The 20162-nt window shown below is 39.4% G+C and overlaps 1 protein-coding gene and 1 long non-coding RNA gene across 20 annotated transcripts in view; one reads left to right on the top strand and one right to left on the bottom strand.

Moving 5' to 3' along the window:
• The window catches only part of INPP4A (inositol polyphosphate-4-phosphatase type I A), a 102452-nt gene that overhangs the window by 75685 nt on the left and 6605 nt on the right, over positions 1–20162 (top strand). For 6 of the 18 annotated variants that reach the window (XM_079972525.1, XM_079972524.1, XM_079972537.1 and 3 more), the window contains 8 exons: positions 2825–2857; positions 4591–4763; positions 5975–6098; positions 7617–7743; positions 9817–9957; positions 11017–11114; positions 14216–14328; positions 16033–16187. In XM_079972525.1, coding sequence (XP_079828651.1) covers positions 2825–2857; positions 4591–4763; positions 5975–6098; positions 7617–7743; positions 9817–9957; positions 11017–11114; positions 14216–14328; positions 16033–16187 — 964 coding nt within the window. Of the gene's footprint in view, positions 1–2824; positions 2858–4590; positions 4764–5974; positions 6099–7616; positions 7744–9816; positions 9958–11016; positions 11115–12994; positions 13076–14215; positions 14329–16032; positions 16188–18404; positions 19026–20162 lie in introns of those variants that run through there. The other 12 variants (XM_079972533.1, XM_079972535.1, XM_079972531.1 and 9 more) reach the window with 5 other exon arrangements.
• LOC307214325 overlaps positions 3748–20162 on the bottom strand; it is a 34389-nt gene continuing 17974 nt past the window's right edge. For both annotated transcript variants that reach the window (XR_013837914.1, XR_013837915.1), the window contains 2 exons: positions 6145–6208; positions 3748–4761 (listed from right to left, as the gene is read on the bottom strand). This is a non-coding gene — a long non-coding RNA (uncharacterized lncRNA). The remainder of the gene's footprint in view (positions 4762–6144; positions 6209–20162) is intronic.

Here is a 20162-nt window from a genome sequence, read left to right as displayed (position 1 = left end):
GCAAATTGAGCATATATTTAGGTGACATCGTTGAACTTCTAGGCCTGAGTTTCCCAAAGTTGGTCTCCAGCTGTTTTTGGACTACAACTTCTATCATCCCTAGCTAGCAGGACCAGTGGTCAGGAATGATGGGATTTGTAGTCCAAATACAGCTAGAAGCCCAAGTTTGGGAAATCGTGCTAGGCCATAATATTTCCCCCTTGTGCTTTGATTTGTTGGCTTGTGAATGGTTAGAGAAATTGTATTTCCGAGTGTACACAGATTTTGTTTTTAAGTATACACGTGTGTGATGTCTATATGTTACACCTGTTTCTGTAACAAATTCTTTGTTGTGTTACACTGAAGGATATGTTAGAACTCAATAGTTTCGAGGACTGAGAACAGTCTGCTTCCTTGTATGACATTTCAAAACAATTCATACAACAATTCGTATGAGAAGGCAACTGAAAATTGCCTTTCTCATACTGTATTTTCATTGTGTCTTCACAACAAATTTGTATTTGTGATTTCACACAGTCATTTCATAATTAATATTTCTGAGTTACAATTTTTTTAACAGAGTAAAATGCTGTCTCGTGAAATAATATATTTTTTCTTTTAACTTATTAGGTGCAGAACTAGTAGTGTATGATTTGTCAAGCTTCGTAACCTATAACTTTTCTGTGTTTCTAGTTATTCATTCCATATGTTGTTAAGAATTAGCAAGATGCAAGGATGAAGAACTGAGTGTATTGATCCCTATGAAATAACTTAGATAACATGAAAACCAATGCCTTTCAACTGTTTGCAGATTGAATTTAAATCTTAAACTTTTTTTTTAATAAGCTGTGTGACAATATGTGTGGGGAAGATATATTGTCTGAATCAAGTAATTGCTAAAGAACTTTCACATCAGTGATTAAGAAATGGATTTCACTCAATGCAGTCAGTATCTATTATACAGCACAGTACTGTATAATTTTTGTATGTGGCAAACATTCTCTCTCAATTCATCAAATGTTTTCTGATAATGTATTGACTGAGAACCATTGAAATTATGGATCAACATGTTTCAATGCTTGCCGTTGTGCTCAGCTCAAGCTGTGCATCATTGCTTTTATGTTTACATGCACAGAGGTGCACTGTTTTCAATTCCAAGTAGTTTAATTTGCAGTCAAAGGCATATTGAGATGCTAGAACGGCTTCATGTGGAACGTGTTGAAAACAGGATGTTTTTAACTTTATTATTTATAGCATGCCTGATGTGCTAGACGCTATACAAGTTAAAAACAAACCTAGTCCCTGGCAATGGGTTATAGTTTAAAGATGCACCCTGAAGAATAGCTAGGGAATGACAATGGAGCAGAGTAGAAAGAGAGAGAAAATGTAATGACTGAAAAATTATGAAGCGACTTATATTTGAAATGTGAAATGAGACAGGTAGTCAACCAATTTAAAGAATAGTAAATAAGGGAAATTATTTTTCGCAATGATCGTAGCCTATTCTGATTTGAGTTTTGGCCATGTGATTAGATGGAGAGAAGCATAAAGCCAGTGCAGATTGGAAAAAGCTGTTGTTTACAGCGAATTGCCCTCTGACTTGAATGGAAGAAGTATGAGATCAATAATGCTTGTGAAAAGAAATGCTTTTGTTTCAGAAATTTAGTTGTCATGTGAGTAAATCCTATACCCATGTTATAAATAGGTTTGGAGAAATACAAGGAGCCAAAGAGAGGAAATGGAAGAATAGTGCTCTCGGATTAGTGCCCTTAGAGAACATGTCCCAATTCACCCAGGACCAGCTTGGTACAGTTAAAAAATAATGTTTGTGCAACTTCAACACATGCAGTTTCTGGTAGCATCCCTTCATTCATTAGTTTTCCTCTAACTGCTGTTTAAAAAGTTAGCTTGGTTCGAGAATGGCTGAAAGTGAATGCCCAAGAGGCAGCTTCCCTTTCTTCTTTTCCAAAGCCCCAAACTAATTTAAATGGGGAGGGATCTTAAAAGGCACCTTGTGGTTTTGGTGGGAGGAAATGGCGGAATAAAACTCACATTTGTTCATACAGACCTGTTGTGTGCTTGGCAAAATAATAAGTGAGACATGATCTTCCAGTTCTAGTTGATAGCATCTCTTCCATTCATTTCAGTGGGAATTGGATCCAGCCTTAATTTTGGGCACTCTGGCTCCTAAAAATATGACCTAGATATTTTGAAACCTCTGTTTCATACATTGTATGGCACAAATTCAAACTTGTCACTGAATACATGAGTGATCCTGAAGGAGATGTGTTTGGTCTGTATTCCTTGGTGAGCTAGTCTATTAAAAAATACGTGCATTCGCAAACAAGTTTGTCATATTCACACTTTACAGTTTCAGGCGCACATGTAAAGTATCTTAGGTGTACACCTAAAAATGCCACATGTGTGTATTAGGGTTACTTAATGCACCCAAAAACTCTTGCCAGTGTTCTGCTATTCTATTTAGCTGCTTTTAATGCAAGTCATTAAGCTAGTGGTTCTCAAACTGTGTTGTCTGTGGCTCACATACAGCTGTTTCCAGCAGACTACAGAGACCTATATTTCTCCTGTTGTCGTGCTCACTTCTCCTCCTAGTTTCCAGTGCTAGAAATAATTTATAACAGCTTGTTGTACCAAGCACAAGCGGTTGTGGAGTATTTTATGCTGGCACAATCAGGAGGAGAGGTGATCAGTGGTAGTCTGTCTGTGGTGTGCCACTTTGCAGAAAAAAAGTTTGAGAACTTCTATACTAAGCATTTCAGTTGCCTATGTTTAAAATGTGTTGCTTCCCCTTAATCATGCATGTTGCACCTCCATTTTTGTGCAGATTGCAGTCCCACTCCTGAAGAGACTGGCCCAGGTATGTGTGTGTTTTCTCCCCTCCATTCACAGTATTTGCTTCTGAAAACTGCAGAAGAAAAAGGTTGTCTGTGCATCTAACACAAATGACTTTTGCTGATGCTAAATTTGGGTACTGCTACGTGAATAAAAGTATTTTTGCTGTTAGGTTAGTAGGTGCAAACTGGCCTTCCTTGCCAATAAACTTCAACACACAGTAATTATGTGACAGGAAGACATTTTTTTAAAAATGCTGGAAGGCAGTCATATATAGCTGCTACTGTCTAGTTAAAACAGGTGTTGCCTCTTTTGTGTATGTCTGCAGAGTGCTGGTAAAACTGGTTTTAACCCATTTGGTCAGAGGCTACATTGAACCACCTTCAATTTGGGTTTGTTTGTGTGTGTGTGTGTGTTAATATTTTGTGGTTCTTTACTGGGTGGGTACAAAATGCTGAGTAATGCTTGTTTTGTTTCCCCCCTTTCCTTTAAAATAATGCTGGGAAGCAGATGAGGCTGGGAGCATGTGACTTGCCCTAGATTAAGCCAGAATTTGAACCTGGGTATCCAAACCCAACACATTATCCCTTGTGCCACGCTGGCTGATCTTGAGAGAAGAGACATGAGCCACCTGATAGCATATACAGAACTTGTGGGGGGTAGGGGCCAGAATTCTCTTTTTTATATAAAAAGAATTAAAATGTGTTCGGGTTTGTGTGCAGATTGTTTTTTAAGTTACCATTTGTTTCCACAGTATAAACTGAATACTTACTATAATTATTTTGAGTTTTTGTCTATTTAGCTTGGCTATTTAGAAATGTTTTGTAATTTCTATACCCTGAAAATGGCTGTGCCAGAGAAACTATCCATTGTTCCTTTTTAAATAATTGTCTATAAAAAGCACTTCAGAGCAAATACATGAATAGAACAACCTTTATTTTTCATGGCATAGATAATCTTATTTAGAGTACTAGATTATTTTGGAAAAACTGTATCATAAAGAGCAGCTTGCCTACTGTTAAAAGAATCCAGCTGTGTTCTGAGACATAGGGCCAAATAAGTGTGTGTGTGTGTGTGTCTATAGGATGGGACACAGGTTTAGGATACCACAGTACTTTATGGTATTCTAAAAACAACTTTCCGTAACTGCCCTTCATTTGAATGGCTGTCAAGGAACAGAGATTACTTGCTTCGAGCAGAGCAGCTTGTACCAGAGTGCTGCACATTCATAATAAACCATAGGTTATTTCAGACAATGGCTTACTGTTACATTCTAACAGGGCCAGTGGGTTCAATTTATGACAATAAGACTCTTCTACTTTGTCCCAGTGTGGCTGTAACTATTCTCCAGAAGTAAGGTTAACTCTCTTCTTTGATGCAAATTCCCCCAACTGTCTCTTACCCATGGTGTAGCATTACATAGGCACATGACTTACCAAGGTTAGCTTTAAACAGGTTTTGCAAATCAGTTTCAAATCCTGATTTCAAAGTGGTTAAAAATCTACCCTTGGTTAGCAATGGCATAGATGTAATGTTGCACTACAGCCAGTTCAGACAATGGAGAGTAAAGGCATGCATGAGCCATGGGCCTACTTCCAATGACTCAACCATGGCTTAAAAGATATGCAGCCTTAAATCCATACCAAATCTTTAAGTTGCGTTAGTATGTTTCTTAAAAGCTGTTTCTTTTTGAGGATTTTTATTTTAAAAATGATATATTTCCATTAATTGCCTCCTCCTTCCTTTTGAAAACTACAGGTGAATGGAGTGAGGCCCTTTACCCATTGCTGACAACACTCACAGACTGCGTAGCCATGATGAGTGACAAGGCAAAGAAAGCGATGGTCTTTCTCTTGATGCAAGATAGTGCCCCAACAATAGCTCTTTGCTTGAGCCTTCAGTACCGACGGGATGTTGTCTTTTGCCAAACTGTAAGCAAGAAATAGAATTCATACATTAGACTTTGGATACCTTTTTTAAAAAATGGAAGAGTAACTTTGAAAGCAGTAAGAATCACTACACATTTCTGAACAACAACTCCCCCGCCCAACTTCAGCAGCTTTGGCTGCTATCTTTCCTGGGCCTAGATCCTTTTAAACTAGAGAATGTTTTAATACAGGGGGGCAGGTAGCAGGATCTGACCTTCATTAGGACATTTAATCCCATTATATTTCTACAAGGGACACAGGTGGTCTAAACTACAGAGCCTAGGGCTTGCTTGATCAGAAGGTCGGCAATTCAAATCCCCGTGACGGGGTGAGCGCCTGTTGCTCAGCCCTTGCTCCTGCCAACCTAGCAGTTCGAAAGCATGTCAAAGTGCAAGCAGATAAATAGGTACCGCTCTGGCGGGAAGGTAAACAGTGTTTCTGTGAGCTGCTCTGGTTCGCCAGAAGCGGCTTAGTCATGCTGGCCACATGACCCAGAAGCTGTACGCCGGCTCCCTCTGCCAATAAAGCAAGATGAGCGCCGCAACCCCAGAGTCGTCCGTGACTGGACCTAACGGTCAGGGGTCCCTTTATACTTTTACAAAAGCCAAACACGATATGCAGCAATTGCTATCTGGATTGGTCATTAGTGGGGGTGGGAGAGCATGGCAGGGAAACTGGTGCATTGTTTTGCATGTTCGTGCACACCATATTTTTTTTAAAAAACCCCCTCAAGTTTTCTTCACAAAGTTAAAATAGGAACAGTGCTCCACCTGGGATGCATAGTAAAAAAAGGGGGGTGCATTTAGGGCAGATGTGGCAGTGCTGGTACATCCAGCATTAGTTCTCCCTGTCTCCAATGTGGTATAGCATTATTACATAACTCTATTAGTACTCTGCTTAAAAGGTAGAAACACATCTATTTATTTCAGCATCCTATGGGCATTTTGACCTGGGCAGGGGGAGAAATTTCTTGCCAAACAGAGCTTCTGTTTCGAAATAAATATAGGACTCCTGAGGTGTCTATATTCCATCCTCAAAAGTTTTTTTTAAACCATCTTATTTAAAGCACATTAAAAGGAGCCAATGAAGTTGGGTATACAGATCCTTCTTTAAAATTAGGGAGTGGGTCACTGGTGTCCTACCTCTGGCATGAGGGTTTTGGAAGGTCTCTTCATAAGTCTTCGGTTACTTCATTTCTCTATTCTCTTACACAGCTCACAGCCCTTATCTGTGGCTTCATTATCAAGCTGAGGAACTGCCTGCATGATAATGGATTTCTGAGGCAGCTCTACACCATTGGTCTGCTGGCACAGTTTGAAAGCCTTCTGAGCACTTATGGTAAAAACTGGCTGGGGCAAGCATGTCATATCCTTTTACGACTTACTGAACTTCATTCACTGCAGAGTGTTGGCAAGGTGCATGCAGAGGGTTAGAAATGTCTTGTTGATCTGCAACAAAAAGAAGTTTAGAACAAAACTATGTTGTAATGTGGTATTTGGTACATACAATATTGTGTAACTGAAAATAGATGTGTGATGACCTTGGTTGAAATACAGAATACCCAGCAACCAGCTTTTGGTTTTTATGAAGCAACTATATATAGTAGGTATCGATTATACCACATCAGAAATCAGTTTTGAAATGGTGGAAATTTTCAAAAAGGTTGCCTACTCTTCAAGTTTAAAAAGAAACACTGCTGGGCATGCTTATGATTGTACTTCCTTAAAAGTACAACTAAGTTTTACTTGTTACCATCCTTCCTCTGCCCCCCCCCCCAAAGGAGCTTAGACATTAAGGTTGAAGAGTACACCAGATTCACAAGGACACATTGAAAATAACTATTTGTAATACTTTGAACAGAGAACTAAAGCAAAACACACACACACACACACACATATCTGGGGGGTGTTCTTGAGCAAATTGTCCAAACTATATATATTTTTTGCAAAAATTCAAATGAGTATACTCCCGAATTGCTTTTCTCTACAATTCCAAAGTTATAAAGGCTGTTGTTTATAGAGTTGTTAAATTTTATTTATTTAAAGTATTTTTTATACCCCCTTTCATAAAAATATCAGGGGATTCATAACAAAAAAAATCACTAAAAATACAGTGAAATAATAAATTCATTGGCACCTACAAGTCCGGGTAAAACACGTTAAACAGCTATTGCAATAGTATGGCAAAAGCTTCAGAGAACTATTGAACTTATATTAGATGCCTAAATGAGATTACTGTTGCATCAGATGGGAAGTCATTGCACAAATGGGCCCCGTGACTGGTAAAAAATAAGATACAAAGTATCAAGTTCAATTGAAACCAATTAAGATTACTAGAATGAATAAAGGTGGCTAGCATCAGAATGTTAAGATCTCATTTGTTAAAAGACACTTTCAAAATAAAATTTCAAACTCAAAATTTATTTCACAAAATTGTAAAGCTTAAATTTCCCTCTTTTTTGTGTTTCTGCCAAAATTTCATGCTTAAAAACCATGTCTGCAAAATTATTATTTTGATGAGCCACAATTTTGTGAGCTGAACATTTAAGTATATGGGCACATCTGTAAATGCATTGATTGCTTATGTTTACTGTCTTCAGCAAAACACATGCGGCAAATTTTCAACCTGTAATTAAAGTGTATTAATTTTTGCAACCCAGCTGAGGTCGAGAGGATTCAGGAGTGTAACAAGAGTCATTTTACGTGGGGTTGTGTAAAATCAGGAAATCACATATGTTACACAACACATTTTCTTTTTAATACTAGGGTGTCTGAATTCAAGTCAGTTGGCAATAGCTTTTTTATATATATTTAAAGTATGACTACTTATAATTCCATTCATCTTTTCTTTGTTTAGGTGAAGAGCTGGCAATGCTAGAGGATATGAGTGTTGGGATAATGGACTTGAGGAATGTAACGTTTAAAGTAACTCAGGCCACATCAAATGCATCTGCTGACATGCTACCAGTCATTACAGGAAATCGGTAAAGAAAAAGGGCAGGGGAATGGGGAAAGAGAAGTGAAAGCAAGTTTTGCTTCAGTTAGGACACTTGAATGGCACAGAGAAAAGTAAAGACCTGGGCAAATGCATAGTGATCCAATATAGAAATACTTTGAGCTGGTTTTATGGAATGGCCCTAAACCTTTAACCTTGACCTGCTTAACTAAATTAGGCTATATTTCCATTATTTTTTTAAAAAAAATCTCAGAGATGATCTTTGGTGTAGTGTTTAACCCATATATTTGTTAACAAGATATACAAAGTGTGACACAAAACTGACCTGCTTAGTATTATTTTGAGGAGAAAAGTCAAGTTTTTCAACATGGGCACAGAACGTTCATATTGATAAGAATATGAAGTGGCCATTTCCTACTCCAGAATGCAATTATTTTGTTCTTTCCTTTGTGATTGGTCTCTTTTCACTCAAAACACTGCAGATGTGGTCTAAAAGAAATTCCTTTCTGTTCCATTCCCTGAAAGTGGAAGATATTAGCCTTCTTTGGGTGACTAATCAATATAGAATAATTATGGGGAAAGGTGGCGGGAGCAAGTCCCACTCTTGTTCTATGCATATACTTTTCTCTTTTTTTAAAGGTAGGCATAGAGGCCCTGTGTGTATAGCTATACATAACTTACCTTACAGGGTGGTTGTTAGGATTACAGCTGAATAATGCAGGTAAAGCGCTTTGAACATTTGAAAGTGCTGTACAAAAGTCAACTATTATTATTTCCCTCTAAATCAGAGCTTTCCAGACATTTCATGTTGGTGACACACTTTTTAGACATGCACAAATTGGCAACAAGGTAATTCAGTTTTAGTAGTAAACAAACAGAGGTTAAACTAACTCGCATGGCATACCTACACACTGAAGACACACAGTTTGGAAAGCTCTGCTCTAAATACTACCAGAATCCCTGCTTTTAGGGTTCCTGATCACATGAAGAGAACCCAATGCACATACAGTTGTTTGAGCAGGAACTCTATTCTGACCTTAAAATAAGAGCACGCAGATCAGGAGCAGAGCCTGTGTTTGTGATTCTGCTCCCTCATCCATCTATATTCAGGAAATGTTGGGGTGGGGAATCTAGTTAGCTTTGCACCTAACTATTTGAATTCTGTCTTCAGCTCAGTACAGTTCACATCTATATAAAGATTTTCCTTCACCGTTATGGCCTGATATGCAGACTTTACTCTTGGACTTGTAATTAAAGTTCAGAACCTGTCTAAAGGATGGTGTTTGTAGAGATTTAATATCAGCTGTGGCTTAGGGGTAGGCCAGAGCTTAGTGGTTGGAGCATTTGCTTTACATGCAGAATGTCCCAGGTTCAATCCTCATCATCACCAGGCAGGGCTAGGAATGTTGCCTTAAGCCTTGGAGAGTTGCCACCAATCAGCATAGACAATACTGAGCAATGGCCTGATGTGGTATAAGACAACTTCCTATGTTCCAACTAATCTTTCTTTAGGGGAGTCCACGGGGGAGTACAGAAATCACAGCATCCACAGAATAAGTTGAAGCTTTTCTCCTTTGAGCTAAATCCACTTATTCTAGAAACAGGACTGACGGAAGATGGGTTTCACTGATGGTATAACAGAGAACATTATGAGGAGACCAGCTGAGCCCATTTGAGTTTACTCCTCACCTACATGTTAAGAATTACCAATCATAAATTCAGTTGTCACACAGAGTTGTACCAAGTCTTTAATTTTCTGTGAGGCACCCTGAAAACCCATTTACTTTCCCTGAGGTGTATTAATTATTGAGTGCTGAAAGAAATACAGTAACAGCCTTTACAAAAAGCTGTTTGGCAGGGCAAGAAAAGACAAATTGAACATACAGTAGATACAGAACTGCCCTGAGACTGCCAGGTAAAGGGAAATCTATTAATAATAATAATAATAATAATAATAATAATAATAATTTAATAATGATTTCTGAGTAGACTTGCAAGTTCCTGTGCAGACCACATTCCTCAGCCTCAAAAGGATGTTCTTTTTAAATGCTTTATGATTTGCATTGCTTGTTTAACTTCATTTTTTCTTGCCCTGATTTAGGGATGGGTTCAATGTGAGAATTCCGCTGCCAAGCACCTTGTTTGATGCACTGCCCCGTGAAATTCAGAGTGGCATGTTATTGAGAGTTCAGCCCGTTCTCTTCAATGTGGGGATAAATGAACAACAAACCTTAGCAGAGAAGTATATATATTCTATTTTTAAAACATATCACACTTAGCCAAAGTTAGATTAAATCAACAGTCCTCCTGGGACTATATTAAGTTAATTTACTAGTAAAATCCAGTTCCCTACAGCTTGGTTATCCAAATAATGGCTCAGGAATAGGTTGGGTGACACCGAGTTTAAAACATTGGCTTATTTCAGTTGCTCAGGTGGTTGTTCACTTTCACAGTAACAACAACAACAATTTTATTATTTATGCCCCGCTCATCTGGCTGGGTTTCCCCAGCCACCCTGGGCAGCTTCCAGCACATATATAAAAACACAATACATGTTGTATTATGTTTTTATATATCATCTGCTGTATAATGTGTAAGGTCTGTTACTACCTTTTGACTTAATCAGAGTCCTTTTCTCATGGGTTACTTTGCTGCAATAGCATCCAATGCTTGTCATATTTAAATTGCCTTAACTATTGTGCCAATGCGGTTGCTTTGATGGCCCTTAGAATGTAAGTTTTTGGGATGGTTTAGTGTGATGTAAATGAGCCATGATAAGTCTCAAGTTTACATGGTCCTCCCATCTTCACTTCTCCAGCGCAGCTGAAAGGAGTTTGAAAGCTTCCCTTAAGCACAGCATGGCACACTGTGGTTATTGTTAACTATGGTTTGCTTGAGACAAGCCTTGGTCTTTGGCTCTGTCCAGGGGTGCCCAAACTTTTTTCAAAGAGGGCCAGATTTGATGATCTGAACATGCGTGAGGGCCAAATTAGGTTGAATTAGGCCCCCAAAATGGACTCTGGACATGCCTGGTTTATGCGAAAGTAGCTGTAAGTTGTTAAGTTGATCAGCTGTTCCCTTGATAATTTAGTCCTATCACCCCTCTTCATTAGTACCTAAATTTGAGTGATCATTTGTAGTTTACACACTGTCTGTCAAATGTTTAAGGTGAGTCTTACAATAACATTTTCAGCATTAAATCTTGAAGCTGTTCTCCTAGCTTTCTTTGTTTGGAAACGATGTGTGTGAATGAGAGAGAAAAACCTTATTTGTGCTAAGGTGGCTTCTTTGATTTTTAAAGGTTTGGAGACACCTCTTTACAAGAAGTGATTAACATGGAAAGCTTAGTGCGGTTGAATTCCTACTTCGAGCAGTTCAAAGAAGTTTTGCCTGAAGACTGTAAGTGTGCCTAAGAAATATTCATATCTAATATGCTTAAATTTAAGTTAAACAATGGCCACAGTCACTCACTGTAGTAATCCATAAACCAATCATAGATAAAATGAAGGGTTGGGGCAGGAGATGATTTTAAGAACAAAAGGAACATGGTGACAAGGAGTGCAAACTCTCACACAACTGCCACCCGCTGCTTTCCTCTCAACAGCCTCTCCCCGGTGACTCACTGATCTATGGGGAATGTAAAATCAGCCCTCCCCGCTCCAATGAGAGCAGTTGTCCTTTTTAGATTCTCAAAAGTATCTGACAAAGTGACACAGTTTGGAGGAAATTACATTGGAGATAAATTTGGCCATTAGATCATGACTTTCCTATAAAGATGCAAAGGCTAAATAAATAAGTAAGTAAGTAAGTAAGTAAGTAAGTAAGTAAAAGGACATTTTTATATAGATATACTTTTGAAGAGAGACAGTTAGGCCTTTTATATTTAACACTTTTTGTCATCTTCATTTTTAGCCTGGCAGTAGTACAGTGGTACCTCGTGTTACGGACAGGATCCGTTCCGGAAGCCCGTTCATAACGTGAAATGCTCACAACTCGAAGTGCTGTGTCTGCGCAAGTGCGTGGAGCAATTTAGTGCTTTTGCGCATGCGGCAAAACCCGGAAGTAACCCGTTCCGGTACTTCCGGGTTGCAGCAGGACGTAACGCAAAAAGATGCAACATGAAGCGGATGCAACACAATCTGCACAGATAATATTATGCCTAGTATAACAGAACCAATTTGCTCAACAGAATGATCATTATATATATATATATATATATATATATATATATATATATATATATATATATATATATATATTAAAGTAGAAGTACTGGAGTATAAAATTAGCATGATGAAAACTGAGTTATAAGATTCTGTTTAAAATGTGAGTATACAGAAGCAATTTGGCAGTCATCGTCTGATAAACCCGTAAGAGAATTTAGTATTTTTCTGTCCCTGAACTTAAATTATATCATGGAGAGCAATCACATATTGGTAATTAATAAGATTCAATTGGACATTCAAATTTGAAAAGAAAGGGGGGGGAACCAAAATTAAATGGGGGAATATTATATAATAGTCAAGATATGTGTGTGGCAAGCACAGTAAAGGAGGATTGAGCCATCAGTACCAGGCCCTAGTTATCATGATTCACAATGAGCAAGATGGTGGCTTGTGACTTTGTGGGGGGCAACACCCATTTCCCTACAGAAAAACCCCAATACAGAGGTTTTGTGCAAAATAGCTATTTAGCTGTACTGAAATTCTGATAGAGATCTTGTGGAAAACATCCATATTATTATTTTTAAAGAAGTCATGATGTACGTAGGTGTCTCCTAGGTGATCAGCTACACATATTGAGATGCTAGCTCTACCCACCTAGGTTGTTGAAATTCCTACATGCCTTCAGCATGTAGTAATCAGTGGAAACAGGCCTCCTGCCAGAACTGCCAGAAACAAAATAGGTCCAGCTGAGGAGCAAATGGGAGTAGGGGTGTGGCAACAGGGAGTACCCACTGATGCACGTTACAAATCATCCACCCGAAGAAAGTACTAACAAACTTTCACATGACCAGTGATAGTGAATGCGTAATTGATATTTTTATTTAAGGGTTCTTCCACAGTAAGAGGAAATTATGATTAACTGTATAAAAATATGACACTGGCATTTTGATTACGATTATGTAATATGGGGTGTGTGAAGAACTTGTGTGCACAAGTGGTATTGGTTCCACCATAAAGGTCCACCTGGGAGCACCTTAATAGAGAATAATATAGCTGTCTTGCAATGAAAGAGCAGATAAGAGTGAAATGAGATGGTTTTTCAATATATTCAAGTGAGGTCATGTCCCAAGAGCCAATTAAGAGAAGAAGCTGAGACAACTGAGGTTGAATTGTTATTAGCAGGACCAAGTACAGGTATGTTTTCTAGATTCTACCATTGAGTTAGTTATAGCAAAGGAATATAGTTGCTGTTTAAAATAGAACCAAAGGGGTGTGGATCTGTTTTTTGGCCCAAAGGCCCCATTCCCTCTTGGCTACTCCTCCAAAAGAGGCTGTTGGATCCGGCCAGTGGCCCAGCTAGTCCAGCATCTTGTTCTCATGGTGGCCAACCAGATGCCTGTGGAAAACCCACAAGGAGGACCTGAGCACAAGAGCACTCTCTCCTCCTGTCAATTCTGGCAATTGGTATTCAGCAATTAATAGACCGTTCCAAAGGGAGAAGGGCAGATGGACTGGGAAGTATAAATTCCAGGAGGAGAAACTGCCAGAGCCAAAGCCTTACTGGGCTTGTGCCAGCAGCACAGAAGATGGTAGAGTGGCTCTTTCTGGTGTTTTTCTTCCTTGTCAGCTTGGTGTCTTTTCCCCCACCCCTTCCCATTGATCCACAATGGAGAGACTCGCAAGGGCAGATGATCTTCTCTGCCTGTGACCCTCCCTCTTTACTGAAGGAGAGACAGATCTGCTCTCTCCTGAAACTCTTCCAGGGTCTATAGGATTGCTTTCTAAGGAAATGGTGATCAGTTATCATATGAAGCTTAGTCTTTCAATATAAATTTGCATGCGGGTGAAACAATACTTCTGAACCAAGCAGCATTGTGGCAGGCAACTTATAAAAGGTGCTTGCTGTTTGCAGTTTTCCTAAGTACTTGCATTAAAAATCTGTTTTTGAAAAAAAAAATCTGCTGACTGATTAATTAGGGGTGCTTTTTAGTTAATTCAACAGATTTTTTAGCTGATCACATAGTGTAGCCCTAACTGAAACAAATGACAATTTTTAATATGTGACCTGTGGACAGTTTCTTGATCTAGTTTCCCAGATTAGCATACAGATTCTAAATTCCTGGGGTACAAAATGCCATGTGGCCCCACTGTTCAGACACAAATTTAGCTCAGGGTGCTCATTTCTACAAAATTTCTAAGGTACTGCATGAAAATAGGAGAAAGGGATCAAATGTATAGTTCAGCCTGAATAAATCTGCATGTGCTGATAAACCTTTCTCTCATGTCTGACCACAGAGAATGGGGAATGCTTACACTTTCTTTATTTCATTTAAGGTCTACCTCGATCTCGTAGTCAAACGTGCCTGCCTGAACTGTTACGGTTTCTTGGACAGAATGTACATGCAAGGAAAAATAAGAATGTTGATATTCTTTGGCAAGCTGCTGAGGTATTTATTATTCTTATTCTACGAACATTTGATGGATATGTGATGTTTGTGCAGGTCACCATGTTTACCTTTTAACTGCCCTGCTGTAATGACACCACTGCCTCTGCCCACCCCTTATGAGCTACTGCTGGCTTGCTGTGCAGCATGGAGTAAGGTTGGTGGCTTGTCCAGGAAGATGGGTCAGGTCTCCAAGGATGTTGAATGGGGAAGGGAGTTACATGTTGCTCATTTGGAGGATGGGATGGTTTGTAGCCTTACTAAGTCCATTGTCCTTGCAAAGGCTGATCGCTTTCCTTCCCAGGGTGCATGGCCATGAAAACCCATGCCTACTGGCAGAATCTGCTGTGTACCACCATGTTTGCTATGTGATATGTATTTGTCAGTGTGCCATTGCAGTAGGATAAGAGGACAGAAACATCCAGGCAAAATGAGCAGAGGTGGACAACCTCCAAAATTCATTTACAGCACTGAGATACAGTGGTGCCCCGCAAGACGAACGCCTCGCAAGACGGAAAACCCGCTAGACGAAAGGGTTTTCCGTTTTGGAGGCACTTCGCAAAATGAATTTCCCTATGGGCTTGCTTCGCAAGACGAAAATGTCTTGTGAGTTCCTGCAGGTCTTTTCCCCCTTTTCCTAAGCCGCTAAGCCGCTTATCAGCTGATAAGCCGCTTAACAGCTGATCGCTAAAAGCCGCTAAACCGCTAATAACGCTAATCCGCTAAGCTGTCAATGGGCTTGCTTCGCAAGACGAAAAAACTGCTATACGAAGAGCCTCACGAAACGGATTAATTTCGTCTTGTGAGGCACCACTGTACTAGTAAATGCCACTTTGTTTTCTCTTCACCTGCTGGTATATAGCCCACCTAATGCTGAAATGGGGTATCTGTGATTCTTTCGAAGTTGCTGGACTAGTGTTTCTTCATTATTATTATTAAAATTTGTCTCAGGGCAGCTGACAGGATAAAATCACAACATAAAAACATGAAATACACTATCAAAATAAAAACAATTTAATAATCCCACCAACACATTTTACAAGGGCATTGAATGTCAATCAGCCAAAGGCCTGATTGAAGAGGAACATTTTTGCCTGGCACCTAAAGGTGTATAGTGAATTGGTCATTCTTGACCAATGCCCATGGTGGCTGAGGCTAATGGGAGTTTTAGCCCAATAATAACTGGAGGGCCACATGGTCCCCTTCACCGTCTAAAGGCAACCTTTCCCAGCCTTGGGTCCCCTTATTGCTCCCAAATGTGGGGATATTACATTACACTGAAGCATTAAAGGTAAAGGTAAAGGTACCCCTGCCCGTACGGGCCAGTCTTGACAGACTCTGGGGTTGTGCGCCCATCTCACTTAAGAGGCCAGGGGCCAGCGCTGTCCGGAGACACTTCCGGGTCACGTGGCCAGCGTGACATCGCTGCTCTGGCCAGAGCCAGAGCCAGAGCCGCACACGGAAACGCCGTTTACCTTCCCGCTGGTAAGCGGTCCCTATTTATCTACTTGCACCCGGAGGTGCTTTCGAACTGCTAGGTTGGCAGGCGCTGGGACCGAGCAGCGGGAGCGCACCCCGCCGCAGGGATTCGAACCGCCGACCTTTCGATCGGCAAGTCCTAGGCGCTGAGGCTTTAACCCACAGCGCCACCTGCGTCCCCTACACTGAAGCATTACAATGAAGCTAATAGATAGTGTCCTTTTCTAGATTTGCCGCAGACTCAATGGTGTTCGGTTTACAAGCTGTAAAAGTGCCAAGGACAGGACTGCCATGTCAGTGACTCTAGAGCAGTGTCTAATATTGCAGCATGAACATGGAATGGCTCCACAGGTCTTCACACAAGCCCTGGAATGCATGAGAAGGTAAGGACCGTCTGCTCGCTGGCCTCTTGTTCCTAACCCTGGAGCCATGTAAACTGCAGATGAGTGGTTTTCAACCATCTTTGATGGGGATAGTTATATAACAAATATAACTATCAAGAAAGATAAATTGCACAGCCTACAGTTTTCTGAAGTACTTTTGACCTCACTCAGTATTTTTTGATATAAAGAGAGCTGTCATATTTGTATGTGTATATTTTAAAAAATCTGCTAAAAGAGGAAAATACTTTGTATAGTTTTCAGCAGTTTATTGAATAATTGAGATGTAAAGAAAAGTATTGCACAGCATGCAGTCTTTTCTGCTCTACCAATTTGAAAGCTTTGTAATTGTAGGATTGCCTCAGTTGTCGTCTTGCCATTTTTGCTTAGAGGTGATCTGTATGGTTTACCTGTTCTGTGAAGGATACACATCTGCAGGTTGCATTGTTTTGCTATGCTTATTCCTCAAGCAATACAGTTTGCTTCTTCAGCAAATTGTCATTTTGAATGTTTCATGATGCAGCAATCAGAACCCATCACAACCTGTCAATGTTCTGTGGTCATATCAGTTTAACCCCTGTTTTCTGAAGCTGCAGACATATTTGGAAATTCTATTGTTTTTAAAATGTAAGGAATCTGTTTACTGTTCAATACATTGTTTCAAGCACTACTCGAAAGCTCCAATTTTACATACCAAAAAAGAAAGGATAAGAAATCCAGTTTTAGTCTTTATTGGTGTTTTCAGCACTATCGTAGAGTCCTGTTCTCAACATTCACTTTCGCTGAATGTACTGTACTGTGTGTCTTCTCACCAAATTCTCAAAAGTGTTCAATTCTCTTATCCTTTCTGTATGTTTTTGCTATTTGATCCTTTCTAAATCTTCAATGGTCTACTTTTTATGTTACCTTTTTACTTCAGCAATATTGCTTTCTGAATTTGCCATGGAGTCTTTTATGTAAAGCATATGATTCCATAAAGGGGAATCACCTTAAACCTGGACTATGATTAAACCAGCATCCTGGTTATGAAAACATTAACATATATAAGAGAGAAAGAGCTAGAAATATATATGCTCAAATGTATTCCCTGCCTCATTCATAATATTTAATTGGTGTCCTTCTGATAATACTAACTACATTTTTAATAGTTCTAGACATTTTTAATAAAAGTGGGTTCAATATAGTCATTGTTCATCATTTTAAAGTCTAATTGAATGCACCTGTTTACCCACTTCTGGTTTGGGAGAGAAAAGCCATGCCATTTATGTTAAGTGCATTTAACATTTAGGAAAACAACATCATTAGGGTTGGACCCAGAGTTGCTGGGAGAAGGTTGTAAATTGGAAGGTTATCACCCCACTCCCATCCTTCCTTCAAGAGCCCCATGAAGAGCTTCACATAAGGGTTGATATGCTGTGGTGCAGGGGACTGAGGTGGAAGGAGGAATCCTCAGAAATTGGACAGAGGTAGTCAGGGGCATAGCATGAGGGGGCTTTCCAGGGTGATTGTCCGGGGTGCATCAGGGTGGGGTGCTGCTTATGCCACCTTCCCTGAACCAGCCTTGCGCTGGTGTTGTTCACTGAGTAGGAGGCCAATTTGCCTGGCTCATTATGGTGGATTTTTGTTTGTTTGATGGCTTTGTAAAAATCATTTTTTTAACTAACCTACTTTGGAGCTAAGTAATTTTTAACACTGATGCCTTTAATAGCTAGGTTATTGAACTAATATGGTACAACTCACATTGAAGAATTTTTGAAAGGGTCAAATGCTATAATGGTTATTCATGTTCAGTTTTGCTTTTCAGAGCTCCCTTCCTTTGCAGCATGTGGAAGCATGGCAGAGCAGCATGGAAACATTGCTTGGCCAAATGAGAAAATGAACATGGAAAACCATTCTTGTTCAACCTACATGTATTTATTTTCAGTAGATTACAGTATTCTTTCTTATTTTCTCTTTTTATTCTCTTTCTCTCTCCTTTATTCTGTAATTGTGCCTTTTATTATTATTATTATTATGATTTAAAATTGGCACACCTCCCTATTCTTTAACCTAACACGTTCTATTTTCTGTTGTGGCTTCTTTGATGTTTCTTTTTCTCCTCTTCTTGATTTGATTCTGTTTTATTTTGCCACTTTTATTTCCTTTTGGTACGACCATTGCATGTCTGTGTGTGTTTCTTTCTTTACTTTCCTTTCTCCCCGAACTTCTTCCTTTTCACAGTATTGGAACACGGGAGGTAGTCACGCAGAAGAACTTGTGTGGCCTGGTGCCCATCCGGGATTTCAGGCTAGACCCCAATCTTCTCTACTCTATTCCTTTACTAGCTCTAAGCCCCAATTTACTGATTGTGTGGCTATTTCTGAGCATTGCCTACTTGGTGGCTAAATTACGTTGCAAGTGAAGATGAGTTTAAAAGCAAACAGAAGCAAAAATTTCAATGAAGTGCCAGAATATTTATTGCCACCTGGTACCTATTTGTCAAAGAATGTCTCATAGCATCATCTGCCAAGAATAATAATTATTATTATGCCTTACAATTTTGTGTTTCTATTGTACTAAACTTGTAAATACACATCAGATTATTTTATGAAAAGGAATTGTATCGAACGTTTAAATTGTTAACGCTTTCAGTGCTTGTAACATAGTCTGACAGCGGCCCTGTTACCTCGGTATTTTACCCAACCTGAAGATTAGTTTCTCTTACCAAATATTTTTCAGGCATCCAAATCCGGAGTCTCTTTACTTTCTCTCTCTGTAGATACACACAGTTTTGTTTCACATGTTCCATGTATTCCAGAGAAAGGAACTTGTATTCCAGAGAAAAGAATTTGTATCTTTTTTGTATATTCTTAAAGTGTGTCAATCTTGCGTTTCATATTTATGTGATATGCGAAGAAGCAAAGTGATGGTTTGTAACAGGTTTAGCTAAACAAATATGTTCAGCACCTTACTACTTTGATTTCTAGGCATAGCCTCTAAAGCAGCCTTTGCCAACTTGGTGCCCTCCAGATGTTTTGGGACTACAGTTTCACCATCCCTTGCCAGCATGCTCGTTGGGGGCTGATGGAAGTTGTAGTCCAAAACATCTGGAGAGGGCACCAGCTTGGTGAAGGTTGCTCTAAATAATTATAGCGATCCATGCTTAGAATCATGTACTTGTCCCCCCCCCCCAAGTTAAATCTGTTGCAGCAAATTATACCAACTTTAAAAAAAGAACCAACTTGAACTGCAGTGTACCGCATGCAATATTCCGTACTTTCAGTTTATTTCTATATCTACTTTTTTAATGTATCAAAAAGGGAAGAGTGGGTAGCAAAGAATAGCTTACAAATAATCTGTAATTCTATTTAAATCTCCGGGAAAATATTTTTATAGTATATGTGAATGCGATCATATGTAAATTAATCTTGACATTAAATATTGCCATAAAAGATGCACTAATGAGATATTTCAGCTAATGGTTAACGTTTTAGTTAGAAGAGATGAAATAAACTTAAAATAGTTAAAAGATGCTAACATAATTGAGTAACTGTTCCCAGAAAATTACTCTAATATTTAGTGGACAACAGAGAATTATGCTTAATTGCTACAGTTATGACATTTAATTGTTCAAATATGCACATATCAGCGTTCAGAAAGCTTGTATAGACATATTAAAGTTATAATTTTGTGGATTAATTTAAGTACAGTGGTGCCTCGCAAGACGAAATTAATCCGTTCCGCGATTCTCTTCGTCTAGCGGTTTTTCGTCTTGCGAAGCAAGCCCATTGACGGCTTAGCGGATTAGCGCTATTAGCGGTCTAGCGGCTTTTAGCGATCAGCTGAGAGGCGGCTTATCAGCGGAACAGCTGATAAGCAGCTTAGCGGCTTAGAAAAGGGGGGGGAAAGCGAAAAAACCCCCGCGGGAACTCGCAAGATTTTTTCGTCTTGCGAAGCAACCCTATAGAAAAATTCGTTTAGCGAAGCGCCTCCAAAACG

This window comes from Podarcis cretensis (assembly GCF_951804945.1).
Source record: "Podarcis cretensis genome assembly, chromosome: 4".
Classification (NCBI taxonomy): Eukaryota; Metazoa; Chordata; class Lepidosauria; order Squamata; family Lacertidae; genus Podarcis; species Podarcis cretensis.
The sequence above is the reverse complement of the archived record's forward strand: the minus strand, read 5'-3'. Positions and strand labels throughout refer to the sequence as shown.